The 27240-nt window shown below is 42.4% G+C and overlaps 2 protein-coding genes across 4 annotated transcripts in view; both read right to left on the reverse strand.

Annotated features, from left to right (window-relative positions):
- The window catches only part of LOC108238323 (phosphatidylinositol 4,5-bisphosphate 3-kinase catalytic subunit alpha isoform), a 21833-nt gene extending 9221 nt beyond the window's left edge, over positions 1 to 12612 (reverse strand). Inside the window, exons 1-14 of one of the 2 annotated variants that reach the window (XM_017420326.3) lie at positions 12272 to 12612; positions 10197 to 10598; positions 9788 to 9997; positions 7733 to 7983; positions 7395 to 7640; positions 7074 to 7159; positions 6885 to 6990; positions 4895 to 5047; positions 2820 to 2954; positions 2554 to 2678; positions 2386 to 2467; positions 2116 to 2280; positions 1904 to 2007; positions 1527 to 1698 (exon numbers count right to left, since the gene is read on the reverse strand). In XM_017420326.3, the coding sequence (XP_017275815.1) occupies positions 1527 to 1698; positions 1904 to 2007; positions 2116 to 2280; positions 2386 to 2467; positions 2554 to 2678; positions 2820 to 2954; positions 4895 to 5047; positions 6885 to 6990; positions 7074 to 7159; positions 7395 to 7640; positions 7733 to 7983; positions 9788 to 9997; positions 10197 to 10548 (2187 nt within the window). In that variant the 5' untranslated portion in view covers positions 10549 to 10598; positions 12272 to 12612. Of the gene's footprint in view, positions 1 to 1526; positions 1699 to 1903; positions 2008 to 2115; positions 2281 to 2385; positions 2468 to 2553; positions 2679 to 2819; positions 2955 to 4894; positions 5048 to 6884; positions 6991 to 7073; positions 7160 to 7394; positions 7641 to 7732; positions 7984 to 9787; positions 9998 to 10196; positions 10599 to 12271 lie in introns of those variants that run through there. The other variant, XM_025006844.1, reaches the window with a different exon arrangement.
- Positions 12613 to 13306: 694 nt separating this feature from the next.
- On the reverse strand, positions 13307 to 24310 carry kcnmb2 (potassium large conductance calcium-activated channel, subfamily M, beta member 2). Of its 2 annotated transcripts, none has more exons than XM_017420179.3 (5): positions 24185 to 24310; positions 19917 to 20039; positions 18703 to 18873; positions 16469 to 16655; positions 13307 to 16245 (listed from the first exon to the last, which is right to left on the reverse strand). In XM_017420179.3, the coding sequence occupies exons 2-5, from the start codon at positions 19973 to 19975 to the stop codon at positions 15961 to 15963; spliced, it is 702 nt and encodes a 233-aa protein (XP_017275668.1). In that variant the 5' UTR covers positions 19976 to 20039; positions 24185 to 24310; the 3' UTR covers positions 13307 to 15960. The 2 variants fall into 2 exon arrangements, with proteins under 2 accessions (XP_017275668.1, XP_017275667.1); XM_017420178.3 differs by lacking the exon at positions 24185 to 24310 and adding an exon at positions 20155 to 22260.
- Between the last annotated feature and the right edge of the window lie 2930 nt (positions 24311 to 27240).

The raw sequence follows: 27240 nt of genomic DNA on the forward strand, positions 1-27240 counted from the left end.
GGGGGGGGGGGGTGGGGGGGGGGGGTATGTATTTATATCAGTGAATAACAACTATAAGTACATATTTTATTCAGTATTATTATAATACACCTTAAAATATTCAGTATTAAGCAATATGGGGTATTCAGGCAGCAAAGGTAGTGGTAACTACATTTTTGTTTTGGAGTAAAGGCAAATAAAGCGTGATGCATTTTAAACGTTTGTTTTAATACCATAATACTTTGAATTTGTGTTGCAGGTTATCGTGTGCCTACATGTGACAGCTGCAGCTTGCAGCGGAGCTTTAATCTGAAAAGTTGCATCTACTGATGCTGCGTTCTGTTTACAGCAGAACTCGTAGCTGGGGAGTCGGAGTCGCCTGATTCCCCATTTCACCGCGTTCCAGTTCTCCCGCTCGGTGAGAGTCGGAAACAAGATGGACGCCCGCAGCAAAGCCTTCATTTTTCTTGCAGTTTCAGAATATGAAATCTTACTAAATCGATACACGCTCCACTCTTGGAACATGTTTTCATACTTGCTATATACACGTTAAAAAGTACCAGCTGTACGAGTGATTAAATGCGAAAAACAACTTAAAGAACAAAAGAAACAGAGTTTGCCTACTGAAGTTGTGAACAGCAGCCATTTTGAAATCCTAACTGGGGCTAATTAGAGTTGCTCCCACTTCCCACTCAGAAGAGGCGTTCCCGTTAAAATGTATGACTAGGAACTCGAAAATTCCCTTTTCCTAGTACTACTGGAACACACCAATTAAGTAACATCTGTTTCTCTGTTACTACGGTCCAGACAGGAAAATGCATCTAAATGTAACTTTTATTTTAAATTCCTACAATGAATCAAGTCAAAAGCAAAATCTGAGTTGAATAAATTTCACTTCTTTAGTGTGTTTATTATTTGCTTTGTCGTGTGGACTGATTTGCTCGATAAGCAACATTTCTCAACTTTAATGCTCATCTTAACGATTATATGCCTCAGAATTGTTGGTAAAAGCTTTTCTAATAGCACTGCAGAGTGAAAGAGATTAAAATCAACTGGATAAAGAGAGCTGGTTTCATTTTCTAAAACACCTGAGAGGACTCTTTACTGATGACAATGAGGTGAAAGTTTTATTCCAGTTTGATTTAAATTGTCGGCACTTCTGGTTGAGATACCTTCATATCGGAATCATTTAGGAGCCATCTTTCATTTAAAGTTTTTTGATTAATTTTAGCTCCGCTGTAAAAAAAAACAAACGTGCTGGCAGCATTAATATCTGAACTATTTATATTTGTTGTCATCATCTTTGTTTGACTTTCCAGAAGAGACGAACCACACACTGGCTCGGAGTTGACTTGAGGTTTGTTTGTTTTGTTTTTTTAAAAAAAACACTTCAGATAAGAGGATGAATTTTGGAGTATTTGCTATGTGGAAATAAGCCACTAGATGTTCCAACATCCTCCAGATTGGCCCAGCTGTTGCTGAGATTAAGCCCAGCGCTTTCAGTGTTGGCTTTAATAAACAGAAACAGCTCCCAGCTGCCAGATTACCTTCTGTGCCTCGTCTTTTTTCTCCTGTTTGAGGAGGTCGGTGAGATTGATGAGCTTCTCCATGGCCTCCACCTGTCTGCTCAGGTGCTTCAGATACATGCCGCAGGCCCGGCAGTACGACTCCAGCAGCAGGCCGAACCGCTGGCTCACCGTCTTATTGTGCATCTCGGATCTTCAGGTGGGCATACAGGCGAGGAAACAAACAACAATGAGATGCTGTGAACGGATCGTAAAATGTGTCCGATCTTCATTTAAGCAGTCTTAAAAGTTGAGCAGACGTTTAAATTCATCATTGCTTGGACGCAGACAGTTGTGTGACATTCAAACGGTTTAACCTTTCACATGCTGAAAGAAGACCTTTTTTTAAATGAACTCACTTTAAATGCCAGAAGAAGAAATGTCCTATCCTCTGATTGGTTAATGCCTTTTTCAGCAGGAAGCGTGCAAGTGGGTTATCGAGGTACTGCTCATACTTTAGAACCTGGAAAATATGGAAAGTTACTTAAAGCATCAGCTCCGTCGTCGGAACGACGCGACACAGTCGGAAGGGTTCGCAGCTCGATTCCTTGTGGGGGGGCAGGAAACGCACCTGAACCAGCTGAATGAGATACTGCGAGAGTTTGTCATCGGTCAGGTATTTCTCGAGGCACTTCACGGCAAACTCTCTCATCATGGGGTCGGGGAAGTTGCAATCCAGCAGCTCCATGGCTTGTTCTGGCTTAATGGCGGGCCAGTCTTTGAGAAGGCAATACATCTGGAACAGAAAGCAAACGTTTCACACAAACCTCTTTGCACCACGGCGTAGGTCTCTGCGCTGGAAATAAAGGAGGGCGTGTCCGACGCGGCAACCTGAGCTCACCTGTGCGACCTCATCTCTGGAGTTCCATTTCACCGCCAGGAGGATCTTGGGGAGGATCTCTGGCATGTTGACGCAGTGGTATCTAAAACAGGGAGGAAAGAAATGTGATCAGCCTCGTGTACATTTATTATTGCCTCTCAGCATTACTACAGCAGGCGGATAAAGTACCTGTGACTCCACAGGAGGTCTTTCTCCTGCTCAGTGATTTCAGACAGCGGGTCTTTGTTGCACACTTGTCGCAGCTGCTCATTGTCGCTCTCGGTCAGGGGGTTGTCTCGGGCCAGTCTGTTGCTCTGTAAAAGTCACATTCCAAATGCTTCGGTGACAAACAGGAGATCGGTTTCATCGGCACGTGGCGTCTATAAAGCTCAACGCGTCAACGAAACGTGAAATGACAAGTTGCTGTTCGTCTGAATGTGACGTCCATGTCTTACCAAACCGGTGTGGCCGTAATTACTGCCCAGCTCTCTGGATATGTTCCAGTTTGCGTGCTCCTCAACGATGCTCATATCGGGGAACTTGACAGGGCAGCTGAAGTGGTCAAACTCCAGCTCCAGGCAGGGGGTTTCCTGTGAGGAAAGTGGTGGATGAAGGTGTTTACAGTCGTCACAGAAAGGTGTCCATGTCAACGTGGGATTAATTAAATGGAATAAGAAGCTTGGGGGGGTTTAAATCGAGGCGGCTTAAGGCCAGCTCTGAAATGCTGAAGGTTGAAATCCAGCTGTAAGTCTTAGATGTAAGTAGCTGATGCAACTCATGTCAATATGAGACAAGATTATTTGTTTTAAAATAATTCTTCTGTTTGAATTCCACAAACATGATTCACACACGTGACAGATTAGCAGGCTGTACTAACTGTCCATTTCTGGATAAATACTGTATCTACAGTGGCTTCAGAAACTATTCAGGCCTTCATCATTTCTTCCAGGTTTGTTCTCTTGCAGCTTAATGCTACAATTGTTCCCTTTTTTCCCGCTCATTGGTCTACACCCAGTACCCCATAATGTCAAAGTCAAAAAAAGTGGATACAATCTTGTCATTTTATTTTTTAAAGACCTGAACTATCGCATTTTCTTTTATTCAGTTCCATTCGGCTTTGCTTCAACCCTGACCAGTCTCCCACTTCCTGCAGGTGAAAAACACCACAGCATGACACTGCCACCACCATGCTTCACTGTAAGGATGGTGTTGGGCAGGTGATGAGCTGTGCCTGGTTTACTCCAAATATAACATTTAGAACTGAGACCAAACAGGTTAATAATGGTTTTATCAGACCAGAAAATCCTGTTCCTCACAGGCTGAGAGTCCTTCTGAGGAGAGACCTCCATTCACTCTGTTATAAAGCTCAGGTCTACAGAAGCCTTCAGTTCTGGTTGTCCTTCTGGAACAGCCCCATCTCCGCACAGGAAGCTCAGTCAGAGGGACCATCAGGTTCTTGGACTTCTCTCTCATAAAGTCCTTCTCTCTTATTTGCTCAGTGTGGTAAGCAGCTCCTGGATAAGTCCTGGTTGTGCCAAACTCCTTCTATTTTGAGAATCGTGGAAGCCACTGAGCTCTTGGGAACCTTCAGTAGAGATTTTCTGTCGCCCTCCCCTCATATGAGCCTTGAAACAATCCTGTCTCTGAGCTCTGAGGCAGTTCCTCTGACCTCAGGGTTTGGTTTCTGCTCTGATTGTCATCTGGAGGCCTTCTACAGAGAGATGTGTGCCCTTCCAAATCAGGTCCAGTTAATTTAATTTACCACAGGTGGAAAATCCAGAAACATCTTCAGAGATCAAGAGAAATTAGAATTACATGAGCTAAATTTGAAGTATTGTAACGTTGTTACAAAAACATCTAAATAATTATGGAAATGTGATATTTTGTTTTTCATTTTTATTAATGTTTGTTTTTGTTGATGTTGTTGTTGTTATGGGATTATTAAGTATACCTTATTCATACATCCATTTTCTTAACCCACTTTTTCGTGCAAGCTCAAGGGGGAGCTGGTTAATATCTTCAGGATTTCCCACGTGTCTCACCTGTGATGGATCGCAAGTTTATCGCAGGGACACACAGAGATGAACAAGACAGACAACCACACTCTCACTCAAACCTAGAGACAATTTAGAGTTATCAGTTAACCACGTTGTTGTTTGATCAGTGGGAGGAAACCAGAGTACCCGGAGTAAATCCACACGGGCACGGGGAGAACATGTAAACTCCACACAGAAAGGCCCCAAGCAGGAGGGGAACCTGTGACCTTCTTGCTGTGGGGCCACTGCTCTAATCGCTGCTCCGCTGAGCCGCCATTGAGGGTAGATTAATGAGAACAAATAAAGAAAGAAATCCAAACATAACAAAATCGCTCATGCTCTGAATAGTTTCTGAAGCCACTGTATTCAGTAGAAAAAACTGTTTCCTAACAGAAAATAAGGACAAAAATGTTTACCATCGAATCCCCACATCCGCATGAAATCCAAAAGCCCTGGAAGCAAAATAAGTGAGCGTTATGCTAACAATCGTTTACCTTGTTCGGGTTGGAGCCTGTGACGCCGATGGGGTTGAGCAGGTCCTCCAGGCCATGTGGAACCGGCCACAGGTTGAGAGCCATCTTTCCCGCCACTAATGTGTGAGTGTAGTCAAACAGGTTGACGTTGCCCCAGGCGAGGGGACAGTGCTCCTACAGGAAAACACCGGTGACGTGATGAATATGAAAATCATTAGGAGGCTGACAGCTCAGGGATATAAAACAGACAGGAGTGGCTCAGAACAAAGGACATCCCTGTTCAAACATCCAAATCTTATCTACTTTCGTTTAAACACAAACAGAAACAAGTTTGAGCTAAAACCAAGGTAAAGTGTATGTTACATTTGTCAGACCACGTTTCTCAGAGGAAATCAGCGTTCCCTGGGCATCGCAGCGGTTTTAATTACTGCGGGGAGAAGCGAAACAAACGGCAGGGAAAATGAAGGGCTGCAGATGACTGGCAGCGCATGGCCGCCTCCTTTCACTCCACCCTGCTCTTTGTGTGCAAAATTACAAGCCGCTCGCAACATGAAGGCCCGTTTAATTTGCTCCGACAAAATCGATGTGCTTGAGCTCTTCATTAAAAACAAAAACAGCTACAATCCCAGTTCATGAAAAACAAAAGTGGAAACTGTAGCCTGTTGCAGCCCCTGTTCACACCTGATAAAGCCAATATGCTGCCAGGCTTATTTCTAACAAATACAAGCCAAAACAAAACCTTTAGATACGTTATAATATATTAGATATGTTCTGTAATGTTATAAACCTTATGTTCAAACCATTATTTACTTATTGATACAACAGTTTGCTTTATATGATGTGATAGAAACACTAAAAATTGCATTTCTAATCTTGAAAAACCTATTAGAATCTCTTCAAATACCTTAAAGTTACAGACTGCTTTAAGACAACATGACAATTAATTCTACACAGATTGTAATATTCTATACCAGGATACAAAAACAACATTCAGCTGTATCTAAAATCAATATCATCCAATCCTATCATGAACCAAAACCAGTTCATTTCATTTGTTAATAGACATCCTTTACCAAATTTCTAGCATGTAACACTTTTACCCCCCCAAAAAAAGGCAGAAAGGGGAATTTAGGGATATTAATAAAGTAAACATAAATACTTGTTTTTTTACCATACAGATTATGTCAACAAGTGATTGTAAAAGTGATTTGGAACGGTAATTCCCAACTTTTTTCCCATAGAGGAGAAAATGACTCGTTGATCTTTATTAGAAAGCCCAAAGCAGCAGCAGGGGTGGGCACTGGGCTGATCTGCCTCAAACACAGGAAGTACAGAGAGGTTCGAATTAAACGCTAAACACAGCAACCCGACTCTGTCTGTCCACCTTAAAGCTGGAATTGCACTGATGCACAACGCAGACCCTCCAGGATTTTGCGATGTTGCGATCGCAACTATTAACGCAAAATCAAGCAAACCCCGGGAAATCGCAACTTTTTGCAACTTTTCCCAAAACACAGCAACTTTCCCGCAACTTTAACCCAATATTTATTGTTTCTAAAGTGATTTGCCACCGTTTCTGCGGTCTAGTGTCTTCTTTGTGGGTTTGTGTAGTGTGGAATACAAAATAACCCCAAATAAGCAGGTCGAGTTTATAAAATACCTGCACTGATTGTAGCTTCTTGGCTTTTGATACAACCTAAGTGGGAAAAGTAGAACAGGACTGCAGTTTATGAGCTAAAGACATGAAGTGGACAAAACATGATGCAAAACATCTAAGGGCTCATGATGTTGTCAACGAAATAAAAAATAAAAGGAAGAATCCCTGTTTTTATGGATTTTTATCCTAATGCTCCAAACTGGCCCAACTTTTCCTAATTTGGGGTTTTAAACTGGCTGTCAGCTTACAGCCCACAGAATCGTAAAAAGATCAAATTAAATTCTGACGGAACAGCGTTATGTCGTCCACAACTATAACATTTTAAACATTATAGTTTTGATGTCACGGGCTAACCTCTTTAGCTCCTTTCCTTCCTTTCACAGAGCAGATGGAGAGGCAGAGTCGGGCAGCTCTGGGGATTTCTGGAATGTACATGTCGTAGTTAAGCCACTCGTTCCACCTGCAATCAACAGGAAGTGATTAATCATTAAAACAGGTGAGTGACACCCCAGCAGATCCATCCATCCATCCATCCATCCCTACCTGGGATTTGAGCAGGGCACGCGTTGGGTGTTGACATTGTCACACAGCTGCTCTCCACCATGGTAAATCCCAGTCCGGACGTAGATCTACAGCCACAACAACAAAGAATTTACACACAACTCCACCGAGGTGATGAAAACGTTTTCATTTTAGGCACTAGGCCAGACAAAGAGGCATCGCACAACACCTGCTGTTTGACTTAAAAGGTACACAGATGGGAAAAAACAGTAAGAAATTGTTTCTGTCATTCCAAAGCCGAAGAACAAAGTCTTAAACAAGCTGGGTTAGTCCCAGCTGAGTCAGCAGATTCTGCAGCTGTACCTTGTCGATGTCTCTGATGTTTACATTGACGTAAGTCGCGCAGAGTATCTTGATCCTCAGAGTTCCGTTGATGGTCCAAAGACACTTGGTGGCCGTTTCGCCGTTCATGTAGGGCGTCGCTGTGGATATCCGCCTCGCGTACGACGGCATGGTGAAGTTGTCGGTGGGCAGCTGGGAGTACAGGCTGTCCTTTGACATCAACATCAGGTTGGGCATTCTTCCCAGCATGATGCAGCTGCGGACGTACTGTTGAGGACAAATCAACATTTCCAGATGGCTCGCACTGCGACATTTTGAAGTAGACTTTAGGGGCTTATCAACCGCAAATAATAGAGTACCTTGTACTGACTGATGGGATATTTCTCCAGAAGATACTCGTCACAGCCGCAGACTTTGAGGATGTACTTCCCCTGATACTCTTGGACGCACATCTTCAGCTGCTCCTGGGTGAGCAGCATGCTGCGGGTTTTTTTCCGGATGGCCTCAGCGATCACCTGCTCCGGCACACAGTCGTGGTTGATCTTCAGGGTGTACTTTTGCTTGTCGTTGCTGGGTGAAACAATGACCCAGATGACCACGATGATTTGACCTGAGGGAAGGGAAACGACGAGACGTTGTTTTCTTTCTTACATGCGGAGAAGCCGCGAGTTGAACTACTGCACCCGTGGCGTAAGTCTCCACCGGGCACTTCTGCCTGGGCTAGTCACAGAAAAATGCCCACTCTCTTACAATTCCAGGGAACAGGATGGAAAAAATAATAAAATTATAAATTTAACTTTATGTGTACAAAAACACACAAGGTTCCACCTCGTCATTATTTATAAACAGAAAAACGAGGCCAAACTAGAGAAGCTAAGTGAGAAAATCTAAGTCCAGCCCCTGATCCACCAGTTTGTAGAACCTCTTATATCAGTATTTACACTCAGTCGTGGTTTTCTATAGGACTTTATCAGCCTCACTGTGGAGGAACTTTGGCCCACTCTTCTTTATAACGTTGCTTCAGTTCATTGAGGTCGAAGATCACATCACAGCTTTTCAATAGGCTGAGGTCTGGACTTTAACTGGACCATTACAGCACCTTCAATCTTTTGTTTTTTTGAGCCGTTCTGTTGTAGATCAGCTGCTGTGTTTGGGATCATTGTTCTGTTGCATCATGACCCAGTTTGGTCCAAACTTCAGCTGTCGGACAGATGGGGTCACATTTGACTCCCGAATACTTGTGGCAACAAAACAAGCCCAGATCATCACCACTCCATTCCCATGCTGACAGCTGATATGAGGTGTTTATGTTGATATGCAGGGTTTGGTTTTCACCAAAAAATGATCTGCTTTGCATTGTGGGTAAACATCTGTATTTTGGTTTCATCCGTCCAAAGAACACAGATCCAGAAGTCTTGTGGTTCCTTCAGATGAAACTTTGCCAACAGAAGTCCAGCTGTCATCTTGTTTTTAGAGAGGAAACAATTTCTCCTTCAACACTTCCAAATAAGCCATGCATGTTTAGACTTTTTCTAATTATCCTGTGAAGAACTTTAACCTTTAACCTGCTAACTGAGGCCTCCAGAGTCTGAGATGGAACGCTTGGTTCTTTTTTTTGCAAATTATCTAAGGATTGTACAGTCTGACCTTGGGGTGAATTTGATGAGACGTCCATTCCTGGGAAGATTGGCAGCTGTCCTAAATATTATCCACTTGCGAATAACCTTCCTCTCTGTAGAACGACAGACTCTAAATAGTTTGGAGATGACCTTTAACCTTTTCCAGAACGATAGGCAGCAACAGCTACTTCTCGAAGGTCATTGCTGATGACTTTCCTCCTTGGCGTTGTGTTAACACAAGCCTGTCTGCTCAAGTGCAACAAACTGATTAAACTCAAGCTTTTATAGAGGTGATCACACTGATGATCCATGGTTAATCACATGTATGTGATTAGCAAAGCCTGACTCATACTTTCCCTCCTAAATCCTATGGAAGCACCAAGGGTGGACTTCAGTTTTTTTTTTCCATTTTAAATTTATTTTTAATTAAAAAATAATGAAACAGTGGAATCTGTTGTGTTCTTGTACCTCTGCGGTTAAATTTGAATAATTTTATAACCTGATAAAGACCAGATCCCTTTTATTGTGTCCTGATACATGAAACCCTAAAACTGAAAGATGGTGGACTTTCTTTTTCCCATGACTGGATGTTGTCAGGAATTTTAATGCTTAAACCATCTCCTGTTCAGTCGCTTTACTACTTTTTCTTTTGCAAAAGTGTGTAATTTAGCGGTCATTTTTTAAATATAAAATGTCATCAACTGCAAACTTTAACTCAGTAGACATTTGTGTCACCAGCGTGGAACTGTCTAAAATGCAGGTAGTGCAATAAACACAAAGAGTGAGACGTCTTACCTTTATCTAGCTTGTTATAGATGTGCCTGGGAAGTTCTGCTGAGGATTCTACATTAGGAGGATAGACGTACAACGCTCTGCTGTGGGATCCGTTACTGTCTCTGAGGTCCACGGCTTCTTTGCAAACATTTAAAATATTCCTTCTGAAGTCCTGCACTTCTGAGTCCTTCACCAAATCAAACTCGCATATGGGCATTCCAATCGCAAAACCTACAAAAGGGAATAAAAAAAGGTAAATGTGAGGGTTTTTTTAAAATTCTACACACTTTACATGTGCATTTCAATGAAATAGCGCACATTAATATATTGAACAGTATGTGATCCGCTGAGATAAAGGTAGCAGCTGTTACATTACTGTGGAAAGCAGTGGTTTGGGTTGAAGCAGCGAGGAGGCGGCGCAGAAGCATACCTATCTCTCTGTTAAGAATTTTCTCTTCTCTGTTGCCCACTGGCTCAATAACTTTGAGGAAGGCCTGAAACAGCCTGAGATCGCACAGCCTCCTGGTCTCGTCGTAAAACTCCTCCCGCTCGGCCTCCTGGGTGACGCTGACAAAGATGTACGAGCTCTCCTCCTGCAGCAGATGGTAGAGAGGGTACTTCCTGGCTTCTTTGAAAAGCTCATGCTTGACCGTGATGAGCGTGGCCTCTCGGAGGCACTCCAACGTGAGAATCATGCCATTTGGCAGCAGGCAGTCCACGAGGATGCTGGGGGGCATCAAGTGCATCCCCCATAGCTCTCCCGAGGAGGGTCTGGGAGGCATGGTCGTGCCAGCAAATCTAGCCTGGTAATTAGCGGAGCGACGTCAGCCAACTGCGAGAAAGAAGGAAGCAAAAATGATATAATTATTTCCGTCTTGTGTGGAATGACGGAAAACGCTCGCGACAGTAAGTTCTGCAAACTGACAGGCCGTAATCGGTACGCTACCTTTGACGTACACATAGTCAACATTTGTCACAAAATGTCTGGAAGGAAGCCAATTAAAAAGAACTGGAAAGGAAACACAGCTTTGGAGATTTTAGAGCAAACCATCAAACATAACAGTAGGAGGTTACTCTGGAAAAGGTCTTCTGATTTTACCTAAAGTCAGAACCACAACCCGAGCTGAGGGATAGTTTTCTTATCATGATCTTCTTCTGATTCTCGCCTGCAGGACAGCCTTCCTGAGGACGGCTGTTTTCAAAAGAAAAATCACAACTCACCTGTTCAGCCTGGCTTCGAGCCCAACTATTATCATTATGTTCATTTTAGCTGTCATACTTCTAAGTTTCACTCTTAATTGGCTATAATTTACTGTAATCAATTTAATCAGTTATTTTCCTCAGTCTTAAATGCTGTCGGATTCATTTTTAAGGTAAAAAATAGTAACTTTATTATTCCATGTTTTCTTCTCTCTCTTCTTTTGTTAGTGTCTTGATTCTACCAACCTTAAGATTTTAGATTTCACGTTTTCATGACGTCAACGCAATTTAACCTGCGTTTAGGGAAGCGCAGAAGGTTGCGGACGGTACGACGCACGCTTTCATTTGCTGCCATCGTGGAGGAGATTCAAGGTGTCAGTTTGCAAATTAGACCCTTTACAATAAGTCAATCATTCCTTCTGCTATCAAGATAATTAAAAAACAAAGGTTTAAGTAAGTGTATTCTCATTTTGAAGTATTTTAGCATGCTTGTGCTTATTATTGCCACGAATACATTGTGCAAAGCTGTAGCTTGTGGCCTAAAGTTGATTTTATCTTACCTATGCTTCATATTTCTTTAGCCTCTTTATTTACAGGCACCACTGTTTCATCCTTTTATACAGCTTTTATAAACTTTTTTACATGTTTTGACTTGCTGTAAAGCACTTTGAGTTACACTCCAATGTATGAAAAGAGCTTTATTTTAAAAGAGAAGAGAGCGTTTGATCATTTCGTCCAGTTTGACAGGACTTAATGGACACTTGTCAATCATTAAACGAACCAACCCATCGATGTCAAACCCCATCCTATCTTAGGAGACGTGTGAACGAAAATAATCAGTCCCTGAGACTGGCTGAAAGTATGTGAGGTTGAGTCATGAAGTGCGGCGATGATCTGATAACTTTTTCCAGTGAAATCAGCCCTTCAAACATCATGTAAACAACCCCGCTAGCTGACAAAACCCAAACCACACATGGCTTTTAAAGTGGCCAACTCCGGAGAAAGTAACTCTGGGCTTGACAGTCGGGTGAGCTCGTTTGAGTTCAGCTGCTGTTAGGTTTGTTTATTTCATTTCTCCGTTGCTCAACTTCGGTGTTGTTCCTCGGCGAGCCAAATGTCCATTATGCTAGCTGAACAATGTCATTTGCGATACAAAAGCGTTCGCCTCAAACATGAGCTAATTCCAGCCTGACGTGATTATGTTGACACGGAGCAGCAGAGTGTCGTGTGAGCAGCCACGTAGGTGTTTCAAATGAGCATTAAATGCGAACGAGTAGAACAAAATAAAGAAATGCACAGCACTACCTGAGTTAGAGAGCTAACGCCAACCGGTTAGCCGCGAAGCTAGCGCCGACATTAGCCGCGGCTAGCTGAGTTAATCCCATCCGCTCGGGAACTCTCAAACTGCCGCCTTAGCTTTATGGTGAAGTCCATGTAAGCGTTTATCACAGAGAGGGGGGGAGACACCCCTAGCTCCCGGCGATGTTGTCAAAGCGTCGCGGCGGCTCAAGTTTAAAACACTTCATTTTGTTCGTCGCTGTGCTGTCCTGGGAAGAAACTGCAGTGTTTGTTAGCAGGCTAGCCCGAGCGCAGCTAGCAGCTAGCAGCTAGCGGGCTCGTGGCGTGGGACCGCCTCCAGCGAGCAGCTGGAGAGCAGGAGAGGCGCTCCGTCAGGAGGAGGGGAGGCTGAGGCGGGCTGCACGGAGCGCTGCTTCGCTCCTCTGCTTTCAGGAGGAAGGAGAAACACGGCTTTTAGAAAGAAATAAAAATAAACGGCTTTTAGAGCCGCCACAGAGACTGCTCAACATGTCATGTATGCTGCAGTCAATGCAAATTCACTTTTTTTCCCTCAGCTCCTCAGCTTAATGGGTGCTGCAGGAAAAATAACAATTCTTTCATTTTGTTTTGCTACTTTCACAGAAGACAAAAAAACACCCTGTTCTGAAGCATATGTAACACCACTACAGCATAAATTCAGTTCGCAAAGAGATAAAGAATTATAAATATAATGATAAAATCCCCTCCAGTTTAGTTTAGTTTAACCTGTTTATTTGGGGATCATTTTGGCTGTGTTGCAAATTTTCTTTTACTTATTTTCTCCACTGCTGATGGGTTTTGCACCCTCTGGACATCTCTATGGCAAAGATATTGTCAGAAAACATTAAATCATCCTTTTCTGCTGTTTTTCATAAATGTCTCCAAACTGGCTGAAAACTACCAAACATTCAGTCAGCTTCAGGATTTTACCACTTGAAATGCCAGTTTATTTATATGAAGTATTTTATTCTTTATTAGAAAAAAAACAATCCTATTTTTTTATTTAATACATATTAGGGGGGATGGGGTTCTGCTGGTGACTAAAGGCAAAGATTAGCAGTAAAATAGTTTGAATTACATTAGTGTTTTTTCTGTAGTACTTTCCCTCTGGAATCCTTCATGGTAAAAAAAACCTCACTGACTTCCATTAAAACCACTTTTTTATTTCATTGCCTTTACAGTATAAAACCAGCATTTAGTCAGCCTATGAAGTCAGCATTTTGACAGATATTTGACAGTGGAAATAAGTGTTTTACTGATGCAATCAAATAATTTGTTTTGCTAATCTTTGACATATCTAAAACTGTAATTCCAGTATGAATTATATAAAAAATAATTAAGCTTTTGTTGGGTGTTTTTGTAATAAAAATTAAATATTTCAACCTGTTAACCAGATGTTTACTAGTTTTATAAAAAAAAGTTGAAAAAATTATTGATGAATGATGATTTATTAGCTATTCGTGTGTGTGTGTGTGTACATTTTGCCATGAAGGTATCCAGAGGGAAGTAAACTGGAGGAAGGCACAAGGGTTAACTTTATTTGAATCAAGGACACAACAAAAAAAAAAAAATGCCTAACGTTACAATGACACTGTTGTTCAATAGCAAACCTAGTCATACAGTGGGTTTTTTGACTAACAATAATAATAACAATAAAATGTAAAACTTAAATTCTTTAAAACTGCCAATACATGAAGAAAAATACACATTTGAATGCAGCAATAAAACAAGACATTTCATACATACATGAAATTATTACAAATAAGGACAGGAAATGAACTGGAAAACATGTAAAAGAGGAAAACATTGCCTCGTTTCAGCTGTAGAAGTGTTCCCAGATTAGTTTTTATTCAGCGGAGACAAAAACTTTAAAATTAGTTAATAGTTTTATTGCTGTAAGTAAAATGTTCCAAATTGGACCAGCTTGAAACCAAAGTAACATAACTTTGGCTGTAAATCAGTCAATTTAGCAGCTAATGGGCTAAAATTTAACGTGTGAGTAGCTGAGTCATCTTCCAACACACACTCTGAGTGCTAACAAACTGTGAGATCTTTGTTTAAAACTTTAGCATTAAGTGCTAGTCTCAATCCTGTTTGCCTGTCAGCAAAATATCTCCTAACCCACTCGAAATGTCCCTAATCGTCCGCTGATTAACATTTGGAGTCAATTCTGATTCAAGATGGCTGCCTCAGCTAATCAACCTTAGAAATGTCTGTAAAACAGGTTTTACAGACATTGTGGTAACGGTTGATGTGGTAGTAGCTGAGAGTCCTCGCTAACACATACTCTGAGCTGTAACAGGTCACACAGGATCTTTGTTTAAAAGCTTAACATCCGTCTCTGATTGGACAACAAACTGAGACAGTTTTTGGTTCAGTTCAGATGATTTTTAAACCACTTGAGCACCATTTGTCTGTTTAGTAAAGCTGCAGTCTGTTGTGGAGACTTGACAGTTACATATATATTGACATCATCTGCATACGTTTGAACATCATACAAGCGGTCCTAAAACGATACCTTGTTGAACGCCAGTTTCAACATTTTAAAATGTTGATTTCATACCAGTTATGTTTACAGTTCAAACTGAACATCCACCCTTTGACTGAGTCACACCCTGGAGAATCAGGATGTTTGCTCAGTGAGTCATAATGGGATTTTTGATGCAGATCTGTAAAAAGGAATGAAGTGCGGCAGAAGCATAGGTTTAATGTTGAGCCTTTAATGGTTATCGTTGCCAAAGGGGAAAGGGCGACAATGTTTTCGCCCGTGTCTGGGTGTGTTTGTTTGTCTGCCGTGTTACCAACATTTCTCATGAAGCACTTTTTTAAATTAAACTCTCGGAAAGTAATCGTCGGGTGTACATTTACAACTGGTGAACTTTTGGAGTCAGCCTGATTTCAGATGGCTCCAACTCAGTGAGCTTTACAGATTTGGGTTTAAATTTCAGTGTGGTAGTAGCTGAGAGTCATCTTCAACACATACTCTGAGACCTAACACATCTTATGAGATCTCACATGAGACTTCCTATAATGCCATTTACAGGATTTGATCAAAACGGCCATAACATAAGCTTTTAATTGGATTTCATTTTGAGGACAGTTTCACCTAAAATAAAGTCATAACAGGGTTTGTAAAATTCATTCACCCAAAGGCTAGATTTCACCCGGTTGTTGGCATTGTGAGTATTAAAATAACATGTTTTTACACGTCACACATGTGATTATTAGAACCCTGGAAATCTCCCACACCTGTAACACCACTCAGTATTCTCAGCCACACGCTGGACAGTTCTGAGCAGACAGCAGAGTCGTTTCTGTCAGCTGCAGCACATCTGACATGAGGATAATAAACCACATTATGGTATAACAAACACCTGTTATTAGGAGCCCCGAGATGCTCCACGTTTTAACACCATGCAAAACGCAGTCACGGTTTTGTCAGGAACCGCCAGCTACATGTTTGACATTTTCCACCTCGGAACATTCTGTCCGCTTTTATAAACAACTACATCCCCGCCGCGCCGTGGAGGTTCTGCGCGTCTCAGCCAAGAAGGAAAGTCTGCGAGAAGGTCAGCAAGAGTTCAGCTGGTTTAAAAAAGAAAAAAAAAAACCCTTTCATCTCAGATGTCAACAACCTGACCGCCGCTCGCCGGGCTTTCAGAGCCGCTGCACGTAATTCACCTCTTGATCTTCCCTATTTCTTCACAAAGCCTGGACAGGTACTGCGTGAGCTTCACCATCACGATGATGAGGGCCCCTCCCGTGAGCATGCACGAGGGCCAGAGCAGCGAGTGGAAGACCACGCTGTGGTCGTAGACCCGGGTCAGGAGGACGGTCCCCTGGTGCTCGTCGGGGTCGTAGTAGCAGGGAACCTGCTGGTTCACCTTCAGACGCTCGGAAATGTCCATGACCACGGAGAGCATGGCCGCGCTGTCCTTTTGGCACCGAGGAACATAGACACACTGGCAAAAAGAGGAGGGGAGGTTACACAGGGCAATCACTATTTGTTGCTGCTGATTGTTGCCAAGTTTCTTTTATTCCGCAACAGTGAGTCCTAACAGAAGTTCTCTGAGCTGTGAGTGGTGAAAGTCAGGCCAGCATCTAACTGCTGCTGTCAAAAAAAAAAAAAAAAAAAAAGAAACGGTTCAGTGATTTCCAGTGTTTTCACGCTGGCTCCGAACTCACCTCCGAGCTGGCGTCCTGCGTCTCTTCGTTGTGAGCTAAGCGGCCCGTGTTGTTGACGCTCACGTAGACCTGCAGACAGGGGTACCTGGATGCTCTCCAGCAATCTGCCCCGCAGCTGTAGGAGCAGTTCACTTCGCCTGTGACCGTGGAGTTGAGAACGACACACAGGCCCTCCTCCATCCACACGCTGCGTTGACATCACATGAAGAGCCACTTTCATTCGAGATAAAAACCGAGCTCAGCTTAGGGCACGATTTGTTCTGGCAAATTTTGGCCCGGGGTAAGTACTTAGCAATTTTCAGGTTGAAAGAGCATTGAAAGAGTTTGTCGGCAGGCCCATCTGATGAATAAAACATGTTTCCAACAGAAATATTAACATTTATTCTTTAACCAAGAATTTCTTCTCGCTCTGCTCACAACAAAATCAAAAAGAAATGCTCCCAAATATGTTTTATTGCTCCAATTGTATGCAGAGTGTATTTCTGCACCCTTACTGACACAGGTGTACCTTCACGCTCTGCCACAAAAATGCATTTCTTGGACACAACCATGCTTACTCAAATCTATGGTTAATTTTCAATCAGCTTTTAAGAAATCACATATGTTTTTGGAATGCGGCGGAAGCTGGAATACCATATGGAAAATCCATATCCAGTTCCTTGAAACGATCTTCATGCCCCTTCCACACTTTGTGACGTTACAACCACAGACGTCAAAGTGTTTTACTGGGATTTTCCATAATTGTGAAGTGAGAGTGAAATGTTTGTTTTTTTTATCTAAATTCTTTGCAAATAAAAATCTGAAAAGTGTGACGTGCGTTTGTATTCGGCCCCGCTTTAATCCAGACCAACCAACTACCCTCAGAAGTCATCTAATTAGTAAATAAAGTCTACCTGAGTGTAATTTCATCTCAATCTAAATCCAGCTGCTCTATGAGCCTCAGAGGTTTGCTACACAACATTAGTGACCAAACAGCATCATGAAGATCAAGGAACACACCAGACAGGTCAAGGAGAAAGTTGGTGAGAAGTTTAAAGCGGGGTCAGAATACAAAACAATATCCTGAGCTTTGAACATCTCACGGAGCTCTGTTCAATCCATCACCTGAAAATAAAAAGAGTACGGTACAATTAAACCTACCAGGACATGGCCGTCCGCCTAAAAAACACCAATGGGACAAGGAGAGCATTAATCTGAGAAGCAGCCAAGAAGTCCACGGTAACTCTGGAGGAGCTGCAGAGATCCACGGCTCAAGGGGGGGGACAATCTGTCCACAGGACAACTATTAGTCATGCTCCACAAATCTGTCCTTTATGGAAGAGTCGGAAGAAGAAAGCTGTTGTTGAAGGAAAGTCATGAGAAGCCTTGTTTGCAGTTCGCCACAAGCCATGTGGGAACATGTGAAGGAAGCTGCTCTGCCCAGTTCAGACCAAAACCGAACTTGATGGCCTAAAAATAAAATGCTACGTGTGCTAAAACTAACACTCCCCGTCACCCTGAACGCACCACTGGTTATTGAGAATTTGAAGCAGGACTGGCCACGTTGGCATCACGTCTAGGTTACGACTATGATCGTGACAAGGTCCTGGAAACAATGTGGAATTGATACGAGTGGCTGCTTTCTCCTAAAGAGTCCTGCCAAGGGTGTCTTAAAGAGCGTCTCAGGGACCCAAAACACAGCAGGAATGACCTTTTTAGTGAGAACCAAAAGTGGAGCGGTGTTGTGAATGCATTCACACTAAAGGAGGTTTTCCAAACTTGCTGCGATCTACTGGGTCGTGGAGAGCGCAGCAGGCTTGTCATTCTGTGTGAAGGGGATGTAAGTGGAAACATCTGGGACACAGCTGGAAAACCACTGGTCCAACTGACCTTACGTAACAGTGATTGGTTCACAGAAAGAGTCTATCTTTGTCACGAAAAAGCTTTAAAAGTTGGCCACAGTTCTTAATATTAACTTCTGAAAAGCTAAGCAACATACAGAGATATACAGCAACAGTGAAAACTAGAGTTTATGAAGAAAAAAAAGACCATTATATCTGTCATTACGTCAGTGTTCCCACAATGGTGTAAAAGCAGGGAGAAAAAAAACTTTAAAAGTATGCTGTCCTTTAGAGATCATCTTCAGTTCTATGACCTTTAAACAGCCCATAAGTTGGTTTGATCCAAAAGCACCTTTTAATACCCTAAAGGAAGTTTCTCTTCCTACAGAAACAAAAGCAATAACAGGTCAGTACCTGTCGGCGTAGGAGCGTAATATAGTGATCCCCAGGACAAAATACACCATAAATGAGGCCAGAATCATTCCGAGTCCAAGAAGAATGGCCCGATCTTCCCCAGGCTTCAGAGCTGTCACCGTCTTCTTCTTGTCCAATAAATCCACCTCCCGAAATTTCTGGTAGAGTGCACTGACGACAGAAAATGAGACATTGTATGAACGTTCATTAGTTTTCAGAAGCAAAAAAGACAAAAGTCCATGATTAAAAGCCACATTTTTTTTAGATAGAATTATGCAATTATTTGCAAGCACAAAGAGTTGCAGTGGCAAGTTGTAGCCATTCTGGTGCAGCCTGGGGTCATTTCTGGTCGGAGTCTTCACAGTTCTGGAATGCAAATTGAATTTTCTGCAAATTGGAGTGTGAATGCTGAGTGCTACATGCAGTTAAAAGGCAAGCTGAAAGCTAAATATAACAAAAGGCTGCATAAATGTTAAACGTTGCAAAAGTTTGCCTTCAGTAAAAGTAGTGTCACTAGGTAGACACTTAAAGTAGCAAAAAGCTAGCTAGAAGCAGTGAAACACTAGTTAAAATGTCAAAAAAAAACTAGCTAAAGGCAGCAAGAGGTTAGCAAAAGGCTAGTGAAAAGCTAAGGTTGCAAAAGGGTTTTGAATAGCTACAAGTAGCAAAATTCTAGCTAAAAGTAACAAAATGCTAACTAGAAGCTAAAAGTAGCAAAAGGAAAGTTTTGAAGATGGATCTTGTTTTAGGACATCAAAATCCAATCCAGAAGTGGCTCCTATCTACCTGCTACCTTGTATCAGGTCATCAGTACGGTCTTCTGAAGCAAATGTTTCCACCGTAAAACAGATTTAATCTTGAAAAACTTAATAGTGGTTTACGCAAACACTATTATGTAAGCCTTTGCATCATCGTCAGTTTTGCATTACACAATTTTCTGGGCAGAAATTAAAATTCCTGCCTGCCCAAAGTGACCTCAGGCTGCACAGTTAGCTGTGTTCAGACGAGCCATTAGCTTGTCTGTCCTGTCAGAAATAAACTGAGGCCATTCAAAGAGCTATCTACAACAGGTAAGATATTAATTGTCCGTGACCTTTTCACAGAACCCTACAAAATATTCCTCTAAGAGTAGCAACCCATAATTCATTTACCCTTTTCTATTTACAGTCTGTACTTTTAGATACAAAATAAATAAATAAACAAAAATCTGTTACCTCCTGTCATTTTCTCTGCCTGATCCTGAAGTACTTTTGGCTCCTGCCAAAAAAAACATATGTCCTGATGACCTAGGTCCTCTTCTTGCCGCTGAAGCAGAACGGTAAGACCGCTGAAAAGTCCTGTGAAAAGAATACACCCAGTTTTATGTTCAGCCGCTGCGACGAACTGCACATTTACCCCTTAGATGCCAGTTACGGAGCGAACAAGCCAAGAGAATGGCATATAACCCTTTACCTTTGGTGCATGTTTGCTTCAAACACTATTTATTCCTAGAAATCTCCAGTTAAGCTCAGAGTGCAGCTTTTCCTGATGATCCTGTAAACCATTCTTCCGAATGGTGCGCTGCCTGGTACAGGAAGTGGAATAGGAAGTGCCTCTCACACCGGGGGCTCCAAGTAAACATCTCATTTTGAAGACAAATAAATGGTCTGAAGGGCAAACAGCTACAGATGAGAGGTGTTAATGCTGACTGCGCCGTGTGAAAAACCTTCCTGCTGAAGGTTCTGAACACTTGTTCTGTAAACACAAAGTTATTGGGTCCTCTCCAGTGACACCTTGTGCGGGTCCTGGTCTCAGTCTGCAGCTCCTGACAGCAGAAAGCCTGGTATTTTATTAATATTATTGTCAGTAACATTTATAAGTTTACATTAGATGAATGAACAACTGAAATTTAGTGGCTGCTCTTGTTGAAGTCAATTTGATTTAAGATGGCTGCCACAGCCGACTGACTTTAGAAAACACAAACATGGTTATGACCCAGCCTCCTTTACAGATATTGTCAATCCAACCCAAATCAAGATGGCTCCCACAGCTTATCAATGCTAGCCTACACAAACAGAGCTATACCCTATGGAGTTGTAGCTCCAACCTGATGTGGTAGAAGCTGACAGTCATTCACAACGCATGCTCCAAGCACTAACTTATATCACGTGAGATATTGCAGTATCGCATGGGGTTATCAAGGTCGAACCAAAATGGCTTCTCTTCACACAGCCATGTTTTTTTGTTGAACCTGCATCGAACTATAGTTTCAGCATCGCCTCCTTGTCCAAAGCGGACTGGTGATTCCTCACTGAGTTTCACTTTTATTCAGTCATCCTCGGTGTGTGACTGGTTCTCTTCAGCCCACTGGAAGCTTCTTTCTCTCTGGGAATCCTTTCCATTGTTTCACTTGACAGCTCTTTTGTTGGGGACATGTTTCCTGTCAGCCGGCTTTTCAGGCTAAAAAACTGACCCACTGACTGGGACGCTGCTTTAGGATGTAATAAATAAATGTAAGACGGTCGAGACAACTTGTAAAAAGATGGTTGGCTTTCAGTTTGCACTAGACAGGGAGTTTAGCTTCTTCATATAAAACAAAAATAGGTGCTAGCTATCTGACACTAATAACGGTTAGCGCCAGCTAGCTAGCACCAACCTAATTCCAATCAAGTAAGGCAGATTTTGGGTTGTTTTGTTGTTGGTTTTTTTTTATCTCAGCTTTTATTAGGCTCTAACTCAACAAGTTAGTAGAAAACTTAACCCAGTACGCCGGGTTAAACTGATAAACCAACCCTGCTGAGTTAAAACTACCCGGGGTTGGCTAGGTCCAAAACTGAGCTAGTGCTAGCTCAGTTATAAATTTGGTTGTTTTTAACCCATAGTATTTAGTGTGTATGTAAGTAATTGTGTAATACAAAATGAACAGCAGTGTTAAGGTTTAAATAACAGTATTTATTTGAACCACTATGACATTTTGGAGTTGTTTCAAGATGGCAGCTATCCACTTGGTTCTGCTGCAGTCAGACTAGCCATTAGCTTGTCAGTCCCGTCAGAATAAAACTCTTATCTAAAGCAAGGCTGTTTACAGAGTTAGCTACAACTTTTCTTATATAACTTTTACATCGAAACCCACTTTAAAATAGCTGAGTCATTCCTTTAAATTTTCTGCTGACTCACACATTCAAGCCTACATGAAGAGAATAAGCAGACTGCTCTTGTTTCTTTTTTGGGTGGAAAACATTGACGAAGTGCTGCAAGAACAATGGCTGGAAAACAGGCCAACGAGTTCCTGTTTGATGAGTAATTTCCTCATTCGATCACAACTCTAGCTGCCGGAGGGAAAAGCTGCGGGGAGAGACCAGCCCAGCCGTGTGACACGGAAGGAAGGCAGAAATGGTTGCTCCAAAACACACTTCGCATGAAATCTCACAACAAAGAGTCCCGCTCACATCAGTTTTCTGCTCTGTGTTACTGCTAACAAGCTCATCCTCACTGACCATGGCCTGAGGAGGGCCTCGAGTTCCACACATAACTGGATTGATTTCAGCTAAACATGGACACACACACACACACACACTAAGAGGAGCCACTTCAGCTGAAGATTTTTACCAAGTGAGAGCTACCATCTAATTATCTGTGTAGAGAGGACCTACAGTGTGTGTGTGTGTGTGTGAGTGGGCGTGTGTGTGTGTTATTAGATGGAACTGTTCTTGAAGACGTTCCGTATTAAAAGCTTCAGTCCTGCTTTGAGCTGACATCACAGAGCTCAGCCACCAGCGTTCCTCATAGAACACAGTTTATCCATAAAAGACGGTGGGTGATAATGTTGTTGCCCTTGTCTTGTGTGTGTGTGTGTATGTTTTTTTGTCTGCCTGTTAGCAAAATATCTCATGAACCACTAGATGGATTTTAATGAAAGTCTAATCAGTGGATGTTCATCTACAAATAATTATTAGCTTTTGGACTTCGCTCAAGATGGCCACCACAGCTAATCAACTGTAGCCAAGACAGAAATGCTTTTACCTCAGTACATTTTACAGATATCATGTTGTTTGCTACATTTAGCTTTTAGCTACACTTTTGCTAATCATATCTTTTAGCTAGAATTTTGCTGCATTTAGCTACTAACTACATACAGTTCTGACAATTTTAGCTTTTAGTTACGGCTTTGCTAGATTTAGCTTTTAGCTACAGTTTTACTACATTTAGCGTTTAGCTACAGTTTTGCTACATTTAGCTTTAGCTACAGTTTTGCTGCATTTAGCTACTAGCTACAGTTCTGGCAATTTTAGCTTTTAGTTATAGCTTTGCTACATTTAGCTTTAACTACAGTTTTGCTAATTGTAACTTTTAGTTACGATTTTGCTACATTTAGCTTTTATATTTAAAAAGACTATGATAGTTGCTGTTGTGCTAATTGCATCTTTTAGCTACAGTTATAATGATTTTATCTTATAGTTTATGTGGTGCCAATTTTAGCTTTTAGCTACAGTTTGGGTACATTTAGCTTTTGGCAACAGATTTGCTAGTTGTAGCTTTTAGCGACAAGATTGCAAAATGTAGTTTTTAGCAAGTATTTTGCTACATTTAGCTTTTAGGTGAAAAACAAATTATGATAGCTACTGTTTCGCTAACTTTAGGTTTTAGCTACAATTTTGATACAATTAGATTTTGGCTAAAGTTTTGTTAATTTTAGCTTTTAGCCACAATTTTGCTCATTTTTGCTCTAGTTGTTTGTGCCGACTTTAGCTTCTGTTCTGCTTGTTTTAACTTGGGCAATTCAGTTAAAAATGTATTTTTCAACAAATTTCAGCCAAATCATTCAGCTCTCAGCATTCACACAGAATCTTCACAGAAAACGCAGCTTCTCTTGTTTGGGTCTAACTTTTGGAACAATGGAAGCTGATAAAATACCTACTTTTGTGTTTAAATAAACTTCATACCTCTGATGCAGTTTCTACTTATAAACACTGTCATTTTTGTGTCCCTCTGCTGTAGGACCTACAGTTTTCAGGTCGCTGACATCCAAACTCTCACATTCCTCTGTATCTGAGCTGAGACGTCTCTGTTCAGAGCTGGGAGTTTATTTTTAACCTGTCATATCTCCCACATAAAAACGCCGCAGACACGTTAAAAACTGACACGTGTGACGACCGCCCGTCAAATCTGTCGGTCAAAAGCAGAAAAAGTTTGGGAGCCGCTATTCTGGTCTGCGTTTCAGTCTGCCCGCCTTTTCATTAGGGCTGTCAGGGAGTGACAGACACAAGTGTGTGGTTACCATGGTGATCCTGAGCCACCAGCAGCAGCTTTGATATTTCCCTATCATGCTTTAGAAGCATGTGGTAACATCGTAAGCACCTCCTAATCAGTCTCACATGAGAGAAGTGAGAAGTTGGAAATCTCCAGCCCTCCTGGTTGAGCCTGCAGCTCATGGCCCGTGTTATCTCTGATCACAGGCTCACTCAGAGCTCCTGGAAGTGGAAGAGCCCGTCGTAATACCTACAGTTTGTTCCTGCCTCCCCCGTCGCCGGGCTGCTGAGATAATCCGGTATCCGGGCCACAATAGTCAGCGGTGGCTTTCCAACGAGGTCTGAGCTCAGGGGGACAGCAGCTGGCTTTCCCCCCTCGTTTAAACCCTCAGCCCCAGTGAACAGGATGCCTGCCATACCTGGCTTGGTAACATGAGTTCCCTGTGCAACGCAGGCACGCTGAAAATGAGCGGGCCCCGCACAATGACCCGCGCCCTCCCAATAAGTGGCCCTGGCTGCGAGCCCGCCGCCACATCGGCTGGAGGCCCTGCCGCACAGCTAGAATTCAAGGTTTGAACTGTCTCTGCTGCCTCCACATGTTTCAACTTCAGTCACTGTGACAAGAGGAGGCGCCTGCTGTGGCGACATCTGACCACCAGGTGTCACTGCAGCCTGAAAAAAAAAACAGGCCAATTTGTGTGTGCGTGTGTTGGAGGGGGGTTACCTTCTTTATTCCCAACAATAATTAATTTAAAAATGAAATAGCTTGTATTTCTTAAAGGAATGTATATCATTCGTTCAAGCCAGAGTTTTAGATGAAGATCATCTTACGTTGAGCCATGATGAAGTTGTTGCCATTTTGGTCAAACCTCGACAGTATTGCAAGATGAGGAGCAGACTATGTGCTGGGGATGACTATCAGCTACTACCACATCAGGTTTTAGCTTAACATCTGTGGAACTGACTGAGTTATAGCCATTTGTGTGCTGGCTAATGTCAATTAGGTGCGGTGGCCATCTTGAATTGAATTGACTCTCAAAGTTATTGAGCTGTAGACGTACATCCGGTGATTACTTTCTGAAAGTTTTATTAAAATTCGTCCACTGGCTCGTGAGCTATTTCGCTAACAGACAAGCAGGGTTGATTGCAACAGTTAACGCTAAAGTTTTAAGCAAAGCTCTCGCGCGATGAGTCGTGCTTGGCGTATGTGTTGTGAACGACTCTCAGCTACAAAACCCCCAAATTTTAGCTCACAATCTGTAAAACTAACTGAATTATAGCCATTTTTGTGATTTCTAAGGTAAGCTGGCTGTGGAGGCCATCTTAAATCAACTTGTCTCCAGAAGGTAATCATTTGTCGTTGTACATCTAATGATTATTTACTGACGGTTTCCTTAAAATCTATCCAGTGGTTCATGAGATATTTTGCTAACAGACGAACACACAAATGCACACACGCAGACATGGGCAAAAACATCATCCACCGCCTTTTGGCAAATAAGTCTTCCTTTGACCGATGCTGCTTTAATTGTGGTAAAATGAAAAAAATATTAAACTGTTAATATTATGTGTGGAAAACGGCAAATGATCCAGGAGCAAACCACGGGATTAAAAATATCTGACTTTTAATCTAAAATAATCTAAGCTTGTAACTCCAGCTGCTTTTCTGTTTGTTCCGCCCACAAACTGGTAAAAAGTAAAACAAAAGAAAAAGTGACACATTTTGGCTTCTTCTGCAGAGCATAGATGGTTTTCATCCCTGAACAGAAACAAGCTTTTGTTTCTTTATTCTTTGCCACGTTTAAACCCTATTTGCATTCCAACATGTTCCCTGTCTTCAGTCACTTCCTCAGCAGTCGGACCAGATGGGGGGGGTTATTCCTGGCTGACCTGAGCCGGTCTTGGCTGCAGTCTTCCCACATCCTGTTTGGTTCGTCCATGCTTTCAGAGCAGCAGCAGCAGCAGCAGCAAATCCGACCCCATCGGGGTTCCTGCTCGCCAAACAATACGGTTTCCCTAAACAAATAAATAAATCAACTCATTCACCCTCGTTTTCCCACCTTTTGTATTTTCCCAATCTGCTTCTGCGAACCTTGTGCTGTTTTAGCTACGTCGAAGCGTTCGGCTCGTTCGGGAGCTGGGTGCTGCGCCTTTTTATCGGGTTTTTGGAACTTTTACACTTTCCTGAACATTCAAGTTTATTTCCAGACGTTCTCCCCATAAAAAAAAAATAAAAAAAATAAATAAATAAAACACGCTCAGATCTCTCCGATTCTGTCAGAAAACGGGCTGTGCCCTCTTCGAAATCTGCTCCAGCTAGCTTGTTCTCTCTGCTTCTTCCCGAGCTGCAATCAGCTACCATTCGGCGGATATTTTAGCTATTATTTAGCTACTTTCAGCAGCAAGCTTTTAGCTTTTGGCTATTAGCTTTCATCGCTCAGTGTCAGCTTCTCCGGCAGATTTGCATCAAAGTCATTCAGCACTCAGAAAATGCAGTTTTTTCATCATTATTATTGTTATTTAATTTTTTTGCTATTTAACTCCACTTCAGAGAATAAAAACAGCCCTCCTGGACCTTTTGTCACCATTTGAGGTGAAGCGTAAACCCAGCCGAACGGTGCAGGCCATCTTGGCGCACCCCACATGGCGGTAAAACCCCACACTTACGTTGGGGGGGGGGGTTGAAAGAAGGGGATGCTGCGTCTTTGTTTCTCCGGCTCTAAAAATAGCTCTTGCTGAGCAGGCAGCCAGGCAGAGCTGCAGTTTTTGTTTTTTTTTTTCTCCTCTCTCCCTCTCGTTTCCCTCCTTTTCTGTCTCACACGCACACAAAGTCCAAGACTGGACTCGTGGGTCAAGCGTCGAAACAGATGAATGTGTCCTCCGCTGCTGATTGGAGCGCCTGCGTCACCTGACCGCATCTGTTCTGGGCGCTCACCGGCACAAAAGCACACGGATGAAAAGGCAGCGCTGCTGTTGCTAAGGCTGTTGATAAGACCGGATTTTTTTATTTATTTTATTTATTTTTTTATTGTCCTGCAGATTAGCCGCCCGCCCCCACGCAGATATCAAACTGTTGTAGCCCTTCTCACGTCTGAAGGGCTGTGTAATGCTGCTGCACACGAGTTTGAACAGAAGGTTTTATTATTCAGATTAGATTTAAAGTCCTTAAAGGAATGCAAGAGTTCGAAGCAAAGATCGCCATCTTCTGATGAGAAACGGCAGAGTTCGGAGTTGATCTGGTCAAAGCTTGAACACAGGATCTCGATTAACATTGGACTCCGTGTTGGGGACGTCTCCCAGCTGCCAGCAT

Source organism: Kryptolebias marmoratus, linkage group LG20 (assembly GCF_001649575.2).
Source record: "Kryptolebias marmoratus isolate JLee-2015 linkage group LG20, ASM164957v2, whole genome shotgun sequence".
Classification (NCBI taxonomy): Eukaryota; Metazoa; Chordata; class Actinopteri; order Cyprinodontiformes; family Rivulidae; genus Kryptolebias; species Kryptolebias marmoratus.